This window comes from Panthera onca, chromosome B1 (assembly GCF_046562875.1).
Source record: "Panthera onca isolate mPanOnc1 chromosome B1, mPanOnc1 haplotype 2, whole genome shotgun sequence".
Taxonomy (NCBI): domain Eukaryota; kingdom Metazoa; phylum Chordata; class Mammalia; order Carnivora; family Felidae; genus Panthera; species Panthera onca.
In genome coordinates, this window is record NC_138342.1 from 68,076,251 (window position 1) to 68,097,316 (window position 21,066).

Consider the following 21,066-nt stretch of genomic DNA (forward strand, 5'->3'; position numbering starts at 1 on the left):
GAGAGATTAGGCTTTAAATTTATTAAGTGGCAGAGGGGACAGCAAAAAGAAAAACTGGACATGACTTTGTTCATGATTGAGTTGACATGATCAGGGAGGAAATGGTGTTTGTGCCTGATGAGCTCTTTTCTTCAAGGTCAGCTCTTCTGATGTGGGGGAAGCTGAAGGGACAGAAAAGTAGGAGGTATAAACAAAGTGCTGAACGAAAATAAGGCTTGCAAATGGAGGGATCTGCAGGCTTTTTTTTTTCCAGGCTTAAGTTTTATTAAAAGAATAATCATGCAATATCGAGGTTATAAAAATTACTTTATTTCAAATGTGAAAATATAAAAAACTACTTATATATAAAATCTAGGGGTATTGAAGCATTCAGACTCTGGGTTGTCTTTATCTCTTTATAAATGTACTTAAATTTAATAGAGACAATATTCATAGCAGACATAAATATAAAGAGAATTCTATCTCTAGAAATTAAGATATAGGAGAAAACAATACCTTCTGTCACTGATAAAAGCACAGAAACATAGTGGTCAGTGCCATGGACTTCCCAACACGTTCTCCATTCCAAAAGACCACTAGGAGACAATTACAGGGATCTCACTGATGTTGGAGTAACTGGGGAGAATGGCCACGTGACCCATTCCTGACCAATAAGACATGAGGAGACACGAGGTGTGGTTCGCTGAGAGAACCTCTGAGAAAGGGTTCTGCAAGTCTATGAAGGAGATGCAGAAAAAGTTGCTCATCTTCTTTCTCTGGCTGCTGCTGGGTCCGAATGGGTCTATGGCATGGCTCCAGCCATCACGTCACCAGCTGGAGAATGAAGCCAACACTAAAGGTGACAGACCAGAGATAGAAAGGACCTGATTCCCGGATGACATCCTGAGCCCGCCCTACTTCAACTTCTTGTTATGTAGGATTATAAATGTCCTCATGGTCTAAGCCATTTGAATCAGGGTTTTCTGCCACTTGCATCCAAAAGTTTCCCAACTAAAACAAGAACTAAAGGTGGATTAAAAGTAAACATCGTGGGGCGCCTGGGTGGCTCAGTCGGTTGAGCGTCCGACTTCAGCTCAGGTCACGATCTCACGGTTGGTGAGTTAGAGCCCCCCTTCCGGCTCTGGGCTGATGGCTCAGAGCCTGGAGCCTGCTTCCGATTCTGTGTCTCCCTCTCTCTCTGCCCCTCCCCCATTCATGCTCTGTCTCTCTCTGTCCCAAAAATAAATAAACGTTAAAAAAAAAATAAAAAAAAAAGTAAACATCAACAGGTAGTTATAATGTATCGAATTACATTTTCTCCTCTTGGTAAGTAGGTCAATTTCAATTACAGTCGCTTTAAAATTTCATTTGAAGTTTACATAATCCAGTCCCTCTGAATTGTCGTTAATTCTTTTTTTATACTATCACTTCTAACCATCTGTCCTCTCACGCAGTATTGTTGACAAAGAACAGCAAAAAGAGAAGCAGCAGATAAATCTAGCTCTCTGTTAAGGTGAAAAGAGACCCTCTCATTTATAGACAATTTGAAGATTGTGGCAGTAAACTTTTTCTGACGGGAGCCCATAGAAACAGCATATAAAGAATCCTGCAGTCTTTTAATAACTGTTTTTTAAAATAAAAACAACGAAGCACTTTCTTAAAAATAGTGCTGTATCCCTCACTTACTTGCCTCCTAGCTATATTGGGAGCATCCATATACCTTTTTAATAACTTTAAGTAAAAATAGAACATGCAAAGCACTGAGCGTAGTGTTTGGCACCAGGTATTATTATTAGCAGTGGTCTACTTAGAACAAAAGACTGTGCTAAATCGAGCACCGGGAGTGTCCCGGTGTCCCTAAAGCTTCCCTAGTTGATCTGTAATGTATCTGCTTGCCTTCCTATAGCTTGGGTTTTGCTTTCCTCTTATCAATACACTTGAAAAATTCAATCTCAGGGATGGTGTATGCCTTTCATTTTCAGAGGCAAGCGGTAACTTTGGCATTTCTTATCACAAAAAATCCATATGAGAAAGCTGGCAAGCCCAGTGTACTTCCTGGGCGGAGAGGTTTTTCTGTCAAAGCTGGGAGGGTATGATCATCTACCATCTTCAGAGTTTGACCATTGAGTTGGACAGATCTGCAAAGGGGAAAGATAAACCCAGGTTAGCCAAGTGGTGTATGCTCTACCTTCTTTGCAAAAGTTGTGACATCTTTTTAAGGCCAAAAAAATGGTGACAGCCTGTATTATATAACTTGTTTCAATTCTATATTGGGTATTTGACCCAGATGATCTTTAAGCTACACTGGGAGAGCTGAGTCATTCTGACAGAGACCATATGGCCTGCAAAGCCTGAAATACTTACTATCTGGCCCTTTATAGAAAATGGAACACACATAATCTATACAGTAGGCACCACTATGGTGGTCTAAAAAGGATAAACATGACATAACTTCTGGATTTGTGGCAATTTTATTTGATGGTAAGTAATTGAAAACATTTTTAGATAAAGCAAATAGGTAGAAGGGAATGTAAATATCACAAATTTAACATGCAAAATGACATAAAATTTCCCACTTGTCACCGTGCCCATAAACCTTCTCACTCCCTTTCTGCCAGGCAATATGCATTCATTTTGCATTTCTTATGTTGTTAAGATATTCTGGTAGAATATATATTGCTGGAGTGCAACAAAATTATTTTGTAGGTTAGGGTTAGGTTTAGGGTTCACTAAACCAAAAGCTTCCAAAAAATAGATGTTTTCTTTGCATTCCACTGTTGGAATTCAAATTCAAAACCAAGTCAAGAAATGTAAAAAATATCTTGAGGACAAATGTTATTTTTTATGCACATTTACTATTGTTTAAATCAAATTAATACATGCTCACAGCAACAGATCCAATATAAACAGAGACTTAAAAAGAAAACCTTCAGTCTGCTTTTAGTTCCACTGATAGTTAATTCCATAATTCTAAACATGGCTTACATTTCTATGATCTTGATCTCAAGTGATTTTAACACTATGAAGTTTTTACAATACGAAAATAATTTTTATTTTATATTATTTTCTTTTTAAAAATATTTTGAGAGAGAGAGCAAGCAGGGGAGATGCAGAAAGAGAGGAGGACAGAGGATCCAAAGTGGGCTCTACACTGACAGCAGAGACCCTGATGCAGGGCTCGAACTTACAATCCATGAGATCATGACCTGAGCCAAAGTCAGACACTCAGCCGACTGAGCCACCCAGGTGCCCCCCCCCAAATTTTATTGTTGAAAATTGGTTAATGTCAGAGTTATATGTATGTAATACATGTAATATATGTAGAACACTTGTAAGATTGCCTTGCATATAGTAAGCACTACAAAAATATCTATGATCACCATTATTCTGATAAATGTAACTGGTTAATTCATCATAACCATTTTTTTCTTTTTCTTTTTTTAAGTTTTTATTTTGAGAGAGAAAGAGCAGGGAAGAGCAGAGAGAGAGAGAGAGGGAGAGAAAGAATCCAAAGCAGGCACCATGCTGCAGCACTGAGTCCAATGTGAGGCACAATCCCACAAATCTCGACATTATGATTTGGGCTGAAATCAGGAGTTGGACACTTAACTGACTAAGCCACCCAGGTGCCGCTCATCATAATCATTTTTAATATATCCTTCATCTCTTTTATGTATGTACACCCATATTTTCATTTAAACAAAAATGAAGATATAATACGTAGTCTCTCCCTCTTTTTTTTTTATGTTTATTTTTGAGGGGGGTGTGGCAAAGAGAGGAGGACAGAGGATTCAAAGTGGGCTCTGTGCTAACAGCATAGACCCCGATGTGGGACTCAAAATCACAAACCCTGAGATCATGACCTGGGGTGAAGTCGGGACACTTGACCAACCGAACCACCCAGGTGCCCCAGTCTCTTAAAACTTGATTCTTTTTCCCTTAGCACATCTTAACATGTGCTTACACCGTTAAACATTCATCCACCACATCATTTTAACAGCTGTACAGGATTTCACTGTGTGAGCATATTAGCTTGTTAGTTGTCTAGTGTTTGGTTGTTTACAATTTAGAATTATCAAAGATCCCTCAAACTCAGGGCACCTGGGTGGCTCAGTCGATTAAGCATCCAACTTCAGCTTAGGACGTGATCTCACAGTTTGTGGGTTTCAGCCCTGCGTTGGGCTCTGTGCTGATATCTCAGAGCCTAGAGCCTCTTCAGATTCTGTGTCTCCCTCTCTCTCTGCCCCTCTCCTGCTCGTCTCTGTCTCTCTCAAAATAAACACTAAAAAAAAAAAACACCAAAAACCAAAAACCAAAAAACAAAGATCCCTGAAACTCTATCCTAAGTATCAGTCAGCAGAAAAATTAGTTTCCATCTAACCTTTGTTAGGTGCCCCGCTCTGGGGGCTGTACCTAAAGTCTTAAATAAAAGATAACCATGATTGTGCTAGAGGCCATCAAACCTGCACTGCATTTACACTCGGTCCACATGCGCGTGAGTTTTGTTTTAGTACCTATATCACATCAATTTTTAGAGGAGATTGGGGAGGAAATGCCATGACCATCATCAGGAAACCACAAACAAAAATAGGCCTTGAAAACATCTCTGTATGTCAGTAGTAAGAGCTGTTCTGCACGCAATTGAGAACCATTTTCAAGGGTACATAAAAAAGTTTCAGAAATGCTTTAGGAGAGGCCATCAAGCTTAAAGGTAAACTTCATCATTATAAATTAATACTGCTGTGGGTTAAGATGATAAAACATGGGCAAGATAATACCCTATACCATCTGGCTATGTTGTTTAATCGGCTGTAAAAATCACTAAAGTATGCTATCAATATATTGAGTATAAGCTTAAAGCATGCTGATTATTTCTGCATCAGGCTGGGTAAATCAGGGTAGGATTTTATTCAAGATTAGTATCTTGTTTCATATTTTGAAGTCAGTAACATGATGATAAGAAATAGAAGGCATGCTTGTCAAGTTTCAGATGAAACAGAGCTGAACAGAATTAGCAAGCAAAAGTAATCTGAATTAGGGATTCTGGACAAAATTGATCTGAGATAAATATAGGATACTGCTTTTATATTAAAAATATATTCACTCAACGCTTACTATGGAGGACCTTCTGTCGGTATTATACAAGTTGTTCAACTAAAAAATGATTTTTGGGGGGGCGCCTGGGTGGCTCAGTTGATTAAGTGTCCGACTTCAGCTCAGGTCATGATCTCACGGTTGGTGAGTTCAAGCCCCGCATCAGGCCCTCTGCTGACAGCTCAGAGCCTGGAGCCTGCTTTGGATTCTGTGTCTCCCTCTCTCTCAGCCCCACCCTGCTCACACTCTGCCTCTCTTTCTCTTTCTCTCAAAAATAAATAAACATTAAAAAATGATTTTTTTTTTAAAGATGATCATCTGGGGCGCCTGGGTGGCTCAGTCGGTTAAGCGTCCGACTTTCAGCTCAGGTCACGATCTCGCGGTCCGTGAGTTCGAGCCCCGCGTCGGGCTCTGGGCTGATGGCTCAGAGCCTGGAGCCTGCTTCCGATTCTGTGTCTCCCTCTCTCTCTGCCCCTCCCCCGTTCATGCTCTGTCTCTCTCTGTCCCAAAAATAAATAAACGTTAAAGATGATCATCGTTTAACCCTCTGAGGTCATTAGAATGCACAAGTGTCCAGACTGTACACTCATCAAACTTATCTGGGGTACTTTCGCAACATTTTATTTTATTTTTTGCAACATTTTAAAGAGATAAAAGTATAAGTAATATACACTCATCACAGAGAATTTAGGGTAAAAAAACATAATCCATAATTTCACGAATTTTCCATTAATAATTGATAAGCATGAAATGTGTGATCAGAATGCAACAGGGTCTGATAAACAAAGAGAAGAATCATTGAAGAAATGGCATATTTAGCCTGGAGAGACGACAATCCAATTGTCCTTCAGATATTGGAGTTATTCTGGAGGAAATGAGGTATTTGGTATTGTTCCAGATTAAGGGTAGCAAACTCAAGGGCCCACAAGAGCCAAGGAATTTATATGTGCAAGTGCAGTAGGACAGGGTCATAGAGGTAACAGGATCACGGAGGGACTGTGAAGAACCTGTCTCAAGTAAACAACCCCAATTCAACTCCATCAACTTGGGGAAATAAGCCCAGAGTTGCTAGAGTATCTATCTTTTATTTATTTTTATTTTTATTTTTTTTTAATTTTTTTTTCACGTTTATTTATTTTTGAGACAGAGAGAGACAGAGCATGAACAGGGGAGGGTCAGAGAGAGGGAGACACAGAATCCAAAACAGGCTTCAGGCTCTGAGCTGTCATCACAGAGCCCGATGCGGGGCTCGAACTCACGGACCGCGAGATCATGACCTGAGCCGAAGTCGGACGTCCAACCAACTGAGCCACCCAGGCGCCCCTAGAGTATCTATCTTTTAAAGAAAAGATAGAAATCCAGATATTTTCATAGTTGTCAATTTTAAAATGTTCATAATTTAGTAAAAATAAGAATACGGAGCACATGCCAACCTCCCCTACCACGAGAAAAAGAGGGAAAAAAAGCTCTCTAAACCCACTTGTCCATAGGCATGAGGTGCAGTTTCCAACCTCTGCTCTCCAGGACAGAACTCAAAACAGGAGATGAAAAGCAGAGAGAGGCTCACATTACCCTTGAGAGGACAGCTGCCTGGAGAGGCTTCGAGATCCAACAGATGAGCCATCAAACAGCTGAATGGCTTAAACTACCCATCTAAGGTTGGACTAAAATATCTCTTAACACACTTCCAACTCTACAACTATTATTCAGTTACTTCAGAAAAGCTTTTCCCTTGTCAGCATCAGATACAAATATGCTAAAAATACCCATTTCCAAAACTTAGAACGCAAATAAAAAAAAAAGTATGGGTTACCCAAATATGTATTATTTACTTTACAAAAAAGAAAAGGTTTAAACAGCAAGAAAATGGGTAAGTAAACCATGATATTTCATAAAACATGTAGCCCATTAAAAATGTCTACAAAGGCTATGTATGGAAAGACATTTTGGAAAACTTGTGGGTGCCCTCCCTTTTTCTTTTCCCATTAGGCATTGTGTGATTACAGTTGTGGTAAAATAAAGCATAGGGGAAAAATAAACAATGGTACCCAATGTTAATGATGTTTGCTATGGAAGATAGGTCTTTGTAGAAAGCATGCTTACTGTCCTTTGGCAGGTTCTGATGCTAATTATCACTGAAAACATCACTCATTTGCAGAGATAGGAGGAGATGATGAGAATGTTGTTAAACTCTTATAATTTTTTATTCTCCAATGTGAGAAGAGTCATGATGAAAAGAGCTCCTTCCAACACACATTGGACAGAATCTTACAATGGTTTTGGGCCTGACTCTTCAAGGGTCATAGTTATTTAGGGTATTCTGTTGAATACGGTCTCTTATAAGACATATCCAATGACTGGCTTTTAAAACCATAATGATTATGACCAACTTCAAATAATTCACCTCAAAGCTATACTTCTGGACATTTTATTTTCTTACTCTAGCCAATATAAAACTACTTTAACACGGTAAGAGAGTGACACTCAGCTTACATGGTGTAATATTGTGCCCTTAGTACAATCATACTTAGGTATGTTTTGCTTTACTGACTCTGTTACCAAGAATTATAACTCTTTTTTGAGCAAATAATCTCAATGTCTTGAGGGGATCTTGAAGTATCAAGTTGTTTTGAAATGCAAAATATTCCCTAAGTTAACTGCTAAATGTTTTCATATCCTTCTGTGTTGGACTCTGAGTGAGTTATACCTGTATGGATAAGTATTCATCTATAAACTTCATGAATATTAAGAATTGTTAGAACTTGAAATCATTGACATTTTTTCTTGCTCCCTATCAACACTCTCTATTCTGATAAATACCAATGAATTTTGTGAAAGTTCGAAATGAAGAAAGGAAAATTACTCACTTAGAAAGTAATCCATCAGGCCCTAAAGGTTTTACGAGGTATTTGTCCACTTGTTTGTCAAATAAATGATACGGCAACTGCAAGCGTTTGGTGACATTATGGAGGTTTAAGGCATACAGGGTTAAATCTCCTTCTTTATACCTTGGGCTAAAAGCAAATAGATTAACTCAATAAAAATAGTTATCTAACTTAAGCAATTAAAAACTCAATTACAAACATAATCATGGAGACTAAGTATTAGTATCTATAATGATGATGGGCCCTCTTTTTATCCTTCCTTTCATGATTACATTGGACAACTCATGTGGTCCTATTTGAAAAGATAATTTAATTTTTAAAAAAATTTTTTCTTAATGTTTTTATTTATTTTTGAGACAGAGAGAGACAGAGAATGAGCAGGGGAGGGGCAGAGAGAGAGGGAGACACAGAATCTGAGGCAGGCTCCAGGCGCTTAGCCATCAGCACAGAGCCCGATGCGGGGCTCGAACTCACAGACTGTGAGATCATGACCTGAGCTGAAGTCGGACTCTCAACCGACTGAGCCACCCAGGCGCCCCTGGAAAGATAATTTAAACAATATTTTTCTTCACACTACCATTTTCTGGGTGACAGCATTCTGAGATCTTTGCTGCTTAGCCAGACTGAGTTGCCAGGAAGCTGGTCAGCCCACCCATGCTCAGACACAGAAAGGTTAAATAATAAAGTGAATTTTGTGGGTTCCTATGAATTCAAATTATAAACCATACAAACAGCAGCTTTTTCTATCATTACTTTAAAAAAAACTAAAACAAACAATAAAATTAAATCTATTGACACTTTTCAGAATTTCCATCCAGACCCTTCCCCTACTTCCTAGTGGGTCCTCACTATTTAAAGAGTTCTTATTCACCAGAAATGACAGATGGCTTTTTTTTTTTGTAGCTATAGTTATTACTTTATTATCATCCTATCAGGAAGGACATATTACTGATTAAAACTTGACTGGAAAAGGGTGTGTTACATACTTACTGGTTGATGTTGGTACAGTGAAGGTATACTCGAAGTTTCCTGCTGTCTGGACCTTTCACGCTTGCCCTTAATACATTGGTGCCCACCAATTTCTTGAACAGAAGAGATAGCCAATAATCCTAGTTGGGTGGTTGGGGAGAGGAGGGACAAAAGTAGATCTTTACTTATTTCTTTATTTATCAAAAACAGTGTGAGCAAATAGTTAACCTTATAAAGACTGTGACTGTTATCCTAGAGGTATTTAAATGGAATACATCTTTTGATCCATGTTCCCACCATGAATCTGAGGGCAATTTCTTATTCACTGATTTTTATCACGGGAGGACTGTATTCCCACAATTCTGAAAGCCATGACCACTAGGGAGTTATATCTTCAAGAATGCAATTCATTGCTGAGAGAGTTTAAATGTTCTTTATTATCTATCACCAAGAATTCAAAGCAAAGCTCAAAGCAGAACTTTTAGGTATGCACATGTACACACACTCACCTACACACAAAGGCAGGTTTTTACAATAAAACTTCTATCTGCTTAAGAGATTAAAATACTTTATTTCTTTACTTTTTTTTTTTTTAGTTTTTAAGCAATCTCTACACCCAATGTGGGGCTCAAACCCACAACCCGGAGATTGAGAGTCACACACTCCACGGACTGAGTCAGCCAGGTGCCTGTAAAATAATTTCTTTTAGAACCTTATAATCCCCATTCCTGAATGGGTTAGGCAACAATCATCGCTAGCTATCAAGGTTCTAAAAAAAAAAAAAAAAAAAAAAAAGGAGAGAGAGAGAGACAACCAGAGATCATGTGCCTGTTGATGGAAGCATGCCACATCTCCTTTGAAGAATTATTGCAGGGGCGCCTGGGTGGCTCAGTCAGTTAAGCATCTGACTCTTGATCTCAGCTCAGGTCATGATCTCACGGTTCATTGAGTTCGAGTCTCGTGTTGGGCTCTGAGCTGACATCATGGAGCCTGCTTGGGATCCTCTCTCTCCCTCTCTCTGTGCACCTCTCCTGCTCTCTCTCAAAATAAATAAATAAATAAATAAAACACATTTTAAAAATTCTTTTTAAAAAAAGTTTTGTATTGCAAAACAAAACAAAAACCAAAAATCTGAATAAGCTCAAGCCTCTAGATCTAACTGCCAGTTTACAAGAAACAGAGGAACATACTAAAGGACAGTGCAGGAAGAAATGTAGCAAAATTCAGAATGTGGGAAACACCACAGAACAAATTGCCTGCTCCCTTTCAATAATTAATTCCATAACACAAAAAAGGAGTGGGAAGGGAAACTTCAAGATTAGCAGACTTAAGAGATATTTCAACCAAATGCAATATATAGATGTTGTTTGCATCCTGAAGTGACTAGGCCAACTATTAAATACATTTGAAAAATAAATAAATAAAAACATTTGTGACAGTAAGGAAAATGTGAAACACCCACCGACTAAACATTTGATGATACTGAGGAATTATTGTTAATATTTTAAAGTGTGATAATATTTTATGTTTGTCTAAGGGAGATACATACTGACCTACTGATGGATAGTGATACATCTGAGATTTGCTTGAAAGTAATCCAGTAGGTGGGAGGTGAGGAGTGGGTAGAATTATGGATTAAACAAAACTGAGGATTAAATGCTTTTCTCTCTACTTGAAATTTTCCGTAATAAAAAGTTTGTTGGGGTTTATTTATTTATTTATTTTAAGAGAGAAAGAGAGAGCACACACATGAGTGTGCACACAAGGGAGGGGCACAGAGAGAGCAGAGATCAATCTCACAACCTTGAGATCATAACCTGAGCTGAAATTCAGAGTTGAAGGCTTATCTGACTAAGCCACTCAGGTGCCTAGTTGTTAATTTTTTTGAAGAATATACTCAGTGTATATTCCAACTCTTCCTTCTTGAGCTGAGGAAATGTAGACTCAACAGGGCAAACAGCTTTTGTTTCTCTGCTTACATTCAAATTTTTCACTGGAGACAAGAGCAGAATCAACTAAACCTTTAAAAAGGAGATATAACTTCAGCGTGGTTTGGTGACTGGTAGGATAGAAAGCATTCAGGCCTCAGAGCCAGGATTTGTATGGAATTCTAGAGTAACATGGGACAACTGTGTGACAGCCAGCTTATCCCAAAACCTTGTCTCAGTTTGAACTTCCTCATCTGGACAATTGATCTAAGATACCTGCTTTGCCAGCTTCCAAGATTGTTACACAAATCAAATAAGAAAACATCCATGTATATTGGATTTAAGACTGATTCCCTTGGACCCTGCAGATGTTAAGGGTACCATTTACTCTTGCAAGTTTTTCTAGATGACTGTGAATCTTGAGGAAGGGGGTGCCTGGGCGGCTCAGTTGGTTGACTCTTGATTTCGGCTCAGGTCACGATCCCAGGGTCGTGGGACCAAACCTCTCTTTGGGCTCAGCACTGAGCATGAAGCCTGCTTGGGATTCTGTCTCTCCCTCTCTGCCCCACTTCCCTGCTTGCGCTCTCTCTCTAAAACTAAAATATTAATTAACTAATTAAAAAACAAGCAAACAAAAAAACACAAAGGATCTTAAGCCAAAGATTTATGTTTGGGCACTGAAAAGATATAGACAACGTGGTACTATTTACAAAGACTGACAAGATAAGCTGGCTAATTTCTAGGCAAAGTAAATTTTGTAGAAACTATTTATGTACCTTCCTTGTTCAAGGTCCATTTCAGAAAGGGCCAGCAGCAGATTTGGGATATTTGTCTAATGAAATTATCATGTTTGGTTTAACTCTATAGTTGATTTATAATATACTTGGCGAAGATATATTCCACTTGTTACAAGGTCATTTTGTAAAAATTTTTTAAAAGTTATGAACCAGATGCTTTGTGAGTTTGGACTACTATAGATTAAAAGCAACTTTGTTGGGAAATCTATCTACAAACCACAAAAACCTAGCTTATATTTTGGCATGTGCTTTCTGCCAAACTTTCTTAGCTTTCCTACAGTATTCAAATAATTCCCTTAGGAATTATTCTTTGAAAATACATATCCTCAACTGCCACTTTAGACTACAAAAATCAAGGTCCTACTTCTCAGGGCTGTATCTATACTATTCCAAGTTTTAGACATATATTTCCAGGTAGCTTTTTATATAAAAAGTCTACATCTCCTGATTTAGCACCAGATGCAGTCAGAGGTAGGGTAAAACTGACACTGTATTCATAAATATCTTGAAGATTATTAACAAGATAGCCAATTCTTAGGGTGAGATTTTTGAACAAATACATAGTACTGATTTATCTCAAAGTTAAATAAATTATAATTTCATGCATAAAAAACTTTTGAAGCTTTGGATACTGTAGGTAATTTTAACTTTGATTTAATTTGCAAAACATTGTTTTTGACCCAAGTTTGTTATCTTGTAAAATTGGAGTCACAAAGTTTCAAATTGTCCCTTTAAAAAAAAAATCCCGGGGTCCCTGGGTGGGTCAGTGGGCTAAGCATCTGACTTTTGATTTCTGCTCAGGTCATGATCACACAGTTCACAGGTTTGAGCCCCACATTGGGCTCTGTGCTGACAGCATGGAGCCTGCTTGGGATTCTCTCTCTGTCTCTCTCTCTCTCTCTCTCTCTGCCCCTCCCTTGCTCACTCTCTCACTCTCAAAATAAATAAATAAACATTAGGAAAAAAACCAAACCCATAACACACCCCAGGTGGCACACATTAGAATGGATGATCTCTAAGGTTTCTTCCAATTCATCATTTCAGGGTCTACTTGTTAAGAATACTGAATTTATTGACAGGATTGACTTTTATTAGGAGCTTGATACAGGGGTGCTCAATATACTCTATTCTACTCATAGCAATAGGAAAATAACAATCACTTACAGGTAAAGGTTCGAAGTTTTGATCCACTAAGTGGTAGTTTCCGGCTCCAAAGAGCACTTGCCTCATCACCACTTCTATGCCCATTCTAGCCGACAGGCCCAATTTATCCAGCCACCTGAAAGGGAGGGAGGCCCAGCTTTCTTCAGGTTTGGAAAACAAAAAAACTCAATTCTAATTACACACTATTCTGATTTATTCATCTATGTGGGAGGAATTGACAGGAAACCAGAAAAGTGGTATTAATTACAAAGAAGCTATTCAAATGAAATGGAGACTATCCTTTCCTTTACATGTTCCCACACTTGAGCATGATAATAAATCCTAGAGTACTATTAATATGCCATATGAGTTTCTTTCGGGGTAAGAAAACTTCTGCAAAGCAGAGTAGACAAATTCTCACCCGACAGGCAATCGTTCTCCATCTTGCTGGATACCCTCCCCACTTCCCCACTCCCAGACCCATGTAAGGGCTAAAGAAAAGCCTGCTTGTAGTCCACAGTAGTACAATGTGAAATAAGTAAAATCACACCTAGACTTTTATGGCTGTCCCCCTCCACTCCCTCCATCTTTGGTGGATGGCAAAACAAACACCTTTATCCTTCATTCTCCTCCTCATGCCCCTCATGAGCAAAAATGATTTTTTTTATTATGGATTTATAAGAATGAGGATAGGAGAGGAAAGAGAATAAGTCTCAGTGTGAGGATATAGAACTATAGATTAACAGTGTTAATGGAGTTATGGAATATAAGTAAACCAGTTGTTTAAAGCAATCAGATTTGTAATAGGTACTTGTCCAAAGGATACAAAAATGCTGATTCAAAAGGGCATATGAACCCCAATGTTTATAGCAGCACTATCAATAATAGCCAAAGTATGGAATAAGAGCCCAAATGTCCATTTACTGATGATGAATGGATAAAGAAAATGTGGTAGATACATACAATGGAATATTACTCAGTGATCAAAAAGAATGAAATCTTGCCATTTGCAACAACGTGGATGGAACTAGAGGGTATTATGCTAAGTGAAATAAGTCAGAGAAAGATAAATATCATATGACTTCACTCATACGTGGAATTTAAGAAACAAAACAGAAGGACATGGGGAAGGGAAGGAAAAATGAAATAAGATAAAAACAGAGAGTTTGTTCTCTGTAGAACAAACTGAGGGTTGCTGGAGGGGAGGTGGGTAGGGGAATGGGCTGAAGGGTGATGGGTATTAAGGAGGGCACTTGTTGGGATGAGCACTGAGTGTTGCATGTAAGTGATGAATCACTGGGTTTTACTCCCGAAACCAGTACTACACTGTATGTTAACTAACTTAAATTTAAATAATAAAAAAAAAAGCAATCAAGTTTCTGGTGGTTGGATAAAGAGGTGATTTAGTAAGTCTTGAAACTCATTGGTAGTTCCTCTGGTGAGACCTCACACTTCCGACTCTAAACTCCTTGGGAATCTATGAATAAAGCTACTATAAAAGTACACTAAGAATCCTTCTCAGACTCAAACCTCTAGAGGCACTCTTTTACATTCGCTTTCTGAGGAAGGAATCCTTGGCATATTTATGGGCCATAATTAAGGAACAACACTTCTAAAGCAATTCATTCATACGATGATTAATTAGGGACACCCATTAAAGATGCCCAACAAACTTGAATAAAATGATTTCTTACAAAATGCGGCATGAATTTTGGGTCTCAGCCCTAGAAACTTTCTTTGATCAGCTTTTTGGCTGATGAGCCATCTCAGCAGAATCTGTTTAATAAAAGGCCAGGAGAATGCTGCAGCCTGGCCCCTGAGGCGGTGCTGCTTCACTCACATAAAGCCAGCCGCAAAGGTGTTGGACAGCAATGGCGCTCCACCCCCGTATGCAGAGCTTGTTTCTCCTAACCAAACTTTCTTGTGGGGTCTCGTCTCCTCAACAACCTGTGGAACAGGAAAGTCCCCATTATATTTGCAAACAAGCTGACCAAATACGGTGTTGAAGATTAATGACGTTTAAAACTCTGTGTTCCCAGACTGATTTGTCCAATATAGTTACAACAAAACATGTTCGTGGTCATTGAGGTCTTGGGCAATTTACTTTTATTGGAATACTAAATTGTGGAAGGAATTTAAATAATCCCATTCCTATGGCCCGTGAGGCTATTCCATAAGGAGGTATTTTTAATTTTTAATCGATATGCATGGATAACATCTGATGCTAAGGGGGACTGATGGTGAATAAGTACCTGTTATCTAAAATTGGAAAAACATGTAAATTTATATACTTATAGAATTTAGAATTAGCTAGACTACACAATAAGGACTGGTTTTACAGACGTGCCTCCTTATCTGCGATTTTGCAGTTTCGGTTACCCATAGTCAACCGTGGTCTGGAAGCAGATGATCCTCCTTCTGACCTATCATCAGAAGGTCAATAGTAGCCTAATGCTATGTCACAATACAATTGTCATTTGCCTCACTTCCTCTCATCACGTAGGCATTTTATCATCTCACATCACCACAAGAAGAGTGAGTGCAGTATGAGAAGATATTTTGAGAGAACACATTCATATAACTTTTATTACAGTATATTATTATAATTGTCCTATTTTATTATTAGTTGTTGTTAATCTCTTACTGTGCCTAACTTATAAATTAAACTTTATCATAGGAATGTATGTATAGGAAAAAGTATATTTAGGTTTTGATATTACCTGTGGTTCCAGGCATCTACTGAGGGTCTGGGACCATATACCCTACAGATAAAGGGGACCACTCTACATTAAAAAAAAAAAAAGACTATTACCTGGAAAATTTTTTGCACAGATGAAGCAAAAGTGTCTAACACATCAGGGTTTAGAAAATCCTCCTTGGTAGCAATTCGTCCATTCAAGTAGTAGCTAAATTATTCAGAAAATATTCAGAAACAAACAAACAAACAAACTTTACTTTCTGCTTTTAAGTTAGTTGGCTCCCTGGCTCTCCTTCCTACCTCTTCCCACCCCTCTGTTATTAAGAAGAAGAAGAAGAAGAGGAAGAGGAGAAAGAAGAAGGAGGAGGAGGAGGAGGAGGAGGAGGAGGAGGAGGAGGAGGAGTTGTTCTAGTAAGAAGAGACCAAGATGAAAGAGAATCAGTTACTCTGTTTTGAAAAGACATAGTCACAGTGCAGGTACTTACGGGTTACCCGTTCTTTGGCAAGCATATTGATCTTAGCTACTTATCTGCTCCATGATTTAAATGATAGTATGCCTTGATCTTATAGAACCTACCACATTATTTAAAATAAAGTTAAAACTTTTGTTTTATTAATATTAAGTGTGTAGTACAGTGCTGCTTGAGGTATTATTTGTTTCTTATTGGAACTATGCATTAGCAGTTAAATGAAAACACATTTTTGAAAACTAAGTAATAAGTAAAACTAGCATTAGTTTCTTAGTACTAAGAGCAGGAGACATACTTACTGGTGCCATGTAACTGAATCAATCACTTCTCCCCCAGCCTTCAGGAAACTAGAAAAAGAAATCTATTATGATCTTCACTTAATCCTCATATGCACAATATATATATGTACACAATATATGCACAGGAGTTTCATTTCTTAGAAATGGGCTGGTTACTGCTTTAGCATCAGGCCAAGTACAAACTTCCTAATTCTTATACAAATTATATTGTAGGTTCCATTTGCCCCCAGATTCTTGGTATTCTGAGCCAGTCAATCTTTTCCTCTTTTGGTAAAACGTTTGCTTAGGTAGCAAATGGTTTAATAACATGAGGATTCTCCACCAGAGAGCAATATTATTTTTAAGAAAAGGGGTTCTGCTTCCTCTAGTTCCTACCTCGTTAGCATCTTGACAGTCTTTCCTCGAGGCTGGCCAATATCAGGACCATAGAGATTCACAGTTTTGAAAGTGGATTTTGCTAGAAGTTTATGCAACTTGACAAAATCTTCTCCTAACTGCAATCCATCGATGAAAATACCAGCCTTCTTCCGGAAACTGTTAGGTTCTGAAAGATAGCAATTCTCAAAATAATCACGTATCTAGAAATTTTGCATTTAAAAGCAAACAAAATGGCAGCATATAAAAGCAGGAAAACATTTCCCAATTACAAAAATTTAGAGTCCAAAGGCAAGAATAGTAAAACCTCCCTTTTTATAAAGAAGATACTTCAGTAAAACAAAAATTTAAATGACAAAACTGAAGTGTGAGAGAGCATTAAAACAATTTGAAGTTAATTAATGGGGATATTAAACTAATGGGTATTGTGGAAATATTCTACATCCAGTATTTAATAAACTAATTTACTTTAAAAAGACAAAAAGTTTGGGTAGGAAGGGAAGACATTTAAAAATTGATTTCTCAATGCCATTAAAGGCCTTATTAAGACTGTTCATTCACAGCCACCTGGGTGGCTCAGTTGGTTAAGCCTCCGACTTCAGCTCAGGTCATGATTTCGAGGTCTGTGAGTTCCAGCCTCACGTCAGGCTCTGTGCTGACAGCTCAGAGCCTGGAGCCTGCTTCAGATTCTGTGTCTCCCTCTCTCTGCCCTTCCCCTGCTCTCTGTCTCTGTCTCTCTCTCAAAAATAAATCAACATTTTAAAAAATTGAAAAAAAAAAGACTGTTCATTCACAAATCAGATGTACAGGTGAGCTTAGAAATGGCCATGCTGAACACAAGGGAGGGGGACACAGAAGTGTTCAATCTACTTCCCCAAAACACCTTGCCCAGGCTCTCCCTTCTCCTTGTCTCTGGAAAACAGACCTCTTCCTTGCAAAATGGAGCCTAAGGAAGAGGAAATCACGATGGCATAGCTCTTTTATCTTACTCTGAAGAGCACGGGTGGGGAATGGGTACAGTAGAAAAGTAGGGAGGGAGGGATAGATATATAGAGATGCGTAAGGATGGGTTCAGATGACCCATTGTCCACATGGCTGCCATTATTCAAAGTTGTTCAGCATCTAGCTAAGATATGGTTACCTCTACCCCTATATTCTATGTTCTGTGCTTTAATTTGCCAGTAACTCTCAGCAACCTGATCTCTAAATCTGCCTCTAGACATTACTATAATACATACCACTATAGACATATATCTTATTTCTTTGCTTGCCTTCTTGTTGATCTGCTTCCCTTCCTCTAGAATGGATCTCCCAGGAAAGCAGGGACCTTGCTCAGGAGCCAGACTACCTGGGTTCAAATCCCAAGTCCTCCACTTGGTAGCCCAGCATCACACAGTTATTTATCTAAATTTTTGTGCCTGCTTTGGTCACGTGTAAAATGAAAGTCATAATTGTATCCACCGCAGGGTGGTTATAAAGATAAAATAATACTTATTAAATGCTCAGAGCTGTTCTGGGAATGGAGTATGTGTCCATGATATCACTACATCTCATTTCCCATTTTTTTTCAGTTCCATTGGCTCATGTGTGGAAAAAGCACCATAAATATGTTTAAATGAATGTGGCTGATCATTAGTACTTTAGTTAGAATTTACAAGTTCCTTGCAAAAAAGTGAAGAAGGAAGGAAACAATCAGGAGCTTGACCTGGGTAGGATTCTATACTAGGAATTTCTAGCTTAAGCATATCATGACGGTTAGGATGGAGTTGCTAAGATAAACTGACAAGTGGAGAAACAGAGAAAGAAATGGAAGGGGGTAAAAGCAAAGTGCCTGCTTTACAGTTTTGCTGAGTCCAGCCTGCCATCCATAATAGGATTAAGTGACCCTAAAAATGTCAAGTGAACCTGGGAGCTGTGGAAGTTTCTGGGTCCAACTAGTTGTCTTCAGCTCAAGTAAAACAAAACTGGGATTAACAATAGGTTCTGGGATATATAAAGGAGTTTTCTGCCATAAGCAGAAAAGTTGCACTGTTGAGCACGGGTACAAGTGTGCCAAGCCAGAAGAATATTTGCTAATATTAAAAAGAATGTCATAAACAGGAACAACTAATGCCAAAGGGTAATCTCCTTATTAGTGAAATGTCCCTGGGGGCACTTACCATTGCCTAGTTCCCAAGAAATGTTATAATTCTTGGAAGAGCAATAATCCAGGAGCAACTGAGCATTAGAACTGTTCCACTGCAAATCTGCTGTTCGTAGTAAGGCATTTAGACCAAAGATCAAGTCCAGTCCTGAGCAATTTGCAAAAGTATACAGCATATCCACAGAGCTCCCTAAAAAAAAAAAAAAAATAGTGGCAATTTAATGGTTAGGTCAGCACCACAATAATGAAGGCCTCCAGATTTGTTCTCCAGTGAATTACCATTTTGGTTGTAAAATTGAGGGAATTACAATCCTGAGTTATAAGTGAGAGACAAAAAATGCACAGGCAAATTAAAAGATTAAAAATTAATATGACTTAATTACTTCAGCTTTTGAATCAACTTTCCATGCTGAACCATGTAAAGTACCAGAAGCTTTGGTCTGGTACTCAGGTTTTGTTGATTCAAATGACCTCAGGTGACTTCATGCACAGGCCAGACTGTCATTAGTCAACATAAGCCCCACTCCTCATAATTTAAACATGTCTACTCACAAACTCAGTCACAAAATATTTTGGTAAATTTAGCTATATTTAAAATTATTTTTTGGAAAATTCATGTATATGACTTATTAATTTTAAATAATTAAAATTAGACTTTAAAAATTGGCCTAGGACTATAGATCTGTGGTTTCCAAACTATGTGCCAAGGGATCCTGGCAAACCTCAATACATTCACTACATGGTTGTCAGATTTAGCAAATGAAGATACAGGCATCTGGTTAAATTTGAACTTCAGACAAATAATGAATAATTTTTAATGCAGGTCTATGCAATATTTGAGAAATACAATAAAAAAATTCACTTATCTGAAATTCAAAGTTAACCAGGAACCCTACTCACAGGGGCACTACAGGAGCCTTTAAACATATGAGGGAAACAGGGTTCCTGGGTGGCTCAGTTGGTTAAGTGTCTGACTCTTGATTTTAGCTCAGGTCATGATCTCACAGTTTGTGAGTTCAAGCCCTGTGTAGGAGCTTTGCACTGAGTTCGAAGGCTGCTTGGGATTCCTTCTCTCCTTCTCTCTGCCCCTCCCCCCCTCACTCTCTCTCTCAAAATAAATAAATAAACTTTAAAAATAAATAAAGAGGGACACCTATGTGGCTCAGTCAGTTAAGCCTCCGACTCCTGCTCAGGTCATGATCTCACGGTTCGTGGATTCGAGCCCCGCTTCAGGCTCTGTGCTGACAGCTCAGAGCCTGGAGCCCGATTCGGATTCTGTTTCTCTGTCTCTCTTTGTCCCTCCCCTGCTCACGTTCTGTCTCCCTCTCTCTCCCTCTCCCTCTCTCTCAAAAGTAAACATTAAAAAAAATTGTTTAATAAAAATAAATAAACAATTCACAAGGGAAATATCAACCGTGTTGGACACAATGAGAACTATTACTATTAGGTTGTTTGGACCTAACAACTTAGTAATTGAAACACTCAGGTATTTCCTTGGGGCTAAGTAAGATGTGAAAAAAACTTACTGAGTCACTACAGTGCCATAAACTTTTGGGAACTTTTGAACTCCACTTTTCTAACCATTAGCTTGTCTAAAATCACTTCTTCAGAGTGGCAACAATGTCGGTCTGAATATCATCTTTAAGTCAGGTATCATATGCAGAAGTCTGTAATTTTCAGGTATAGTTAGAGTCATCTGCTGAATAGAAATTCACTCTCAAACTCTCCTAGTTTAAAAACATCTAAGTGAGGGGCACGTGGGTAGCTCAGTTGGTTAAGCGACTGACTCTTGGTCTTGGTTTCAGCTCAGGTCATGATCTCTCAGTTTGTGAGTTCAAGCCACAAATCGGGCTCTGTGCTGACAGTGAGGAGCCTGCTTGGGATTCTCTCTTTCTCCCTCTCTCTCTGCCCCTCCCCACTCATGCCTTCTCTCTCTCTCTAATAAATAAACTTAAAAAAAAATCTAAGTGAATTCCTTGGATCAGCATAACAATGAAACCTAAATTTAATACTGCCAATAAAGGCTGGGGGCAGAACGGCTCTAGCAAGTTGTTTGAGTTATTTAGGGTGTTTGCTGTGTCACCCACTTCCACAGGACTGCTGCCTATCATCAAGGAGTTACAGACAACAGGGGCTGAAAAGCTCTCCAGTCCTGTGGCTCAGCATTCCACTGGATCTTGAGCCACACTTTGGGCCAACACAGAGCCTCCAGGGTTATTGACTTCTCTCCAAACCTCCATCCCCATTTTTCTCTGAGGAAACTGGCACCAAAGAAATGAAGTGCTT

General features: G+C 38.6%; 1 protein-coding gene across 4 annotated transcripts in view; it reads right to left on the reverse strand.

Moving 5' to 3' along the window:
• HPSE (heparanase) overlaps positions 1-21,066 on the reverse strand; it is a 39,947-nt gene continuing 18,881 nt past the window's right edge. The window contains exons 4-13 of one of the 4 annotated variants that reach the window (XR_013555223.2): positions 18,797-18,970; positions 16,638-16,806; positions 16,263-16,310; positions 15,608-15,701; positions 14,636-14,742; positions 12,817-12,931; positions 8,949-9,067; positions 7,941-8,087; positions 496-2,117; positions 1-161 (exon numbers count right to left, since the gene is read on the reverse strand). Coding sequence is in view for 3 of the 4 variants with exons in the window: in XM_060654699.3 (XP_060510682.1) it covers positions 1,958-2,117; positions 7,941-8,087; positions 8,949-9,067; positions 12,817-12,931; positions 14,636-14,742; positions 15,608-15,701; positions 16,263-16,310; positions 16,638-16,806; positions 18,797-18,970 (1,133 nt within the window). In the remaining variant the exon portion in view is untranslated. Of the gene's footprint in view, positions 162-289; positions 2,118-7,940; positions 8,088-8,948; positions 9,068-12,816; positions 12,932-14,635; positions 14,743-15,607; positions 15,702-16,262; positions 16,311-16,637; positions 16,807-18,796; positions 18,971-21,066 lie in introns of those variants that run through there. The other 3 variants (XM_060654699.3, XM_060654700.3, XM_060654701.3) reach the window with 3 other exon arrangements.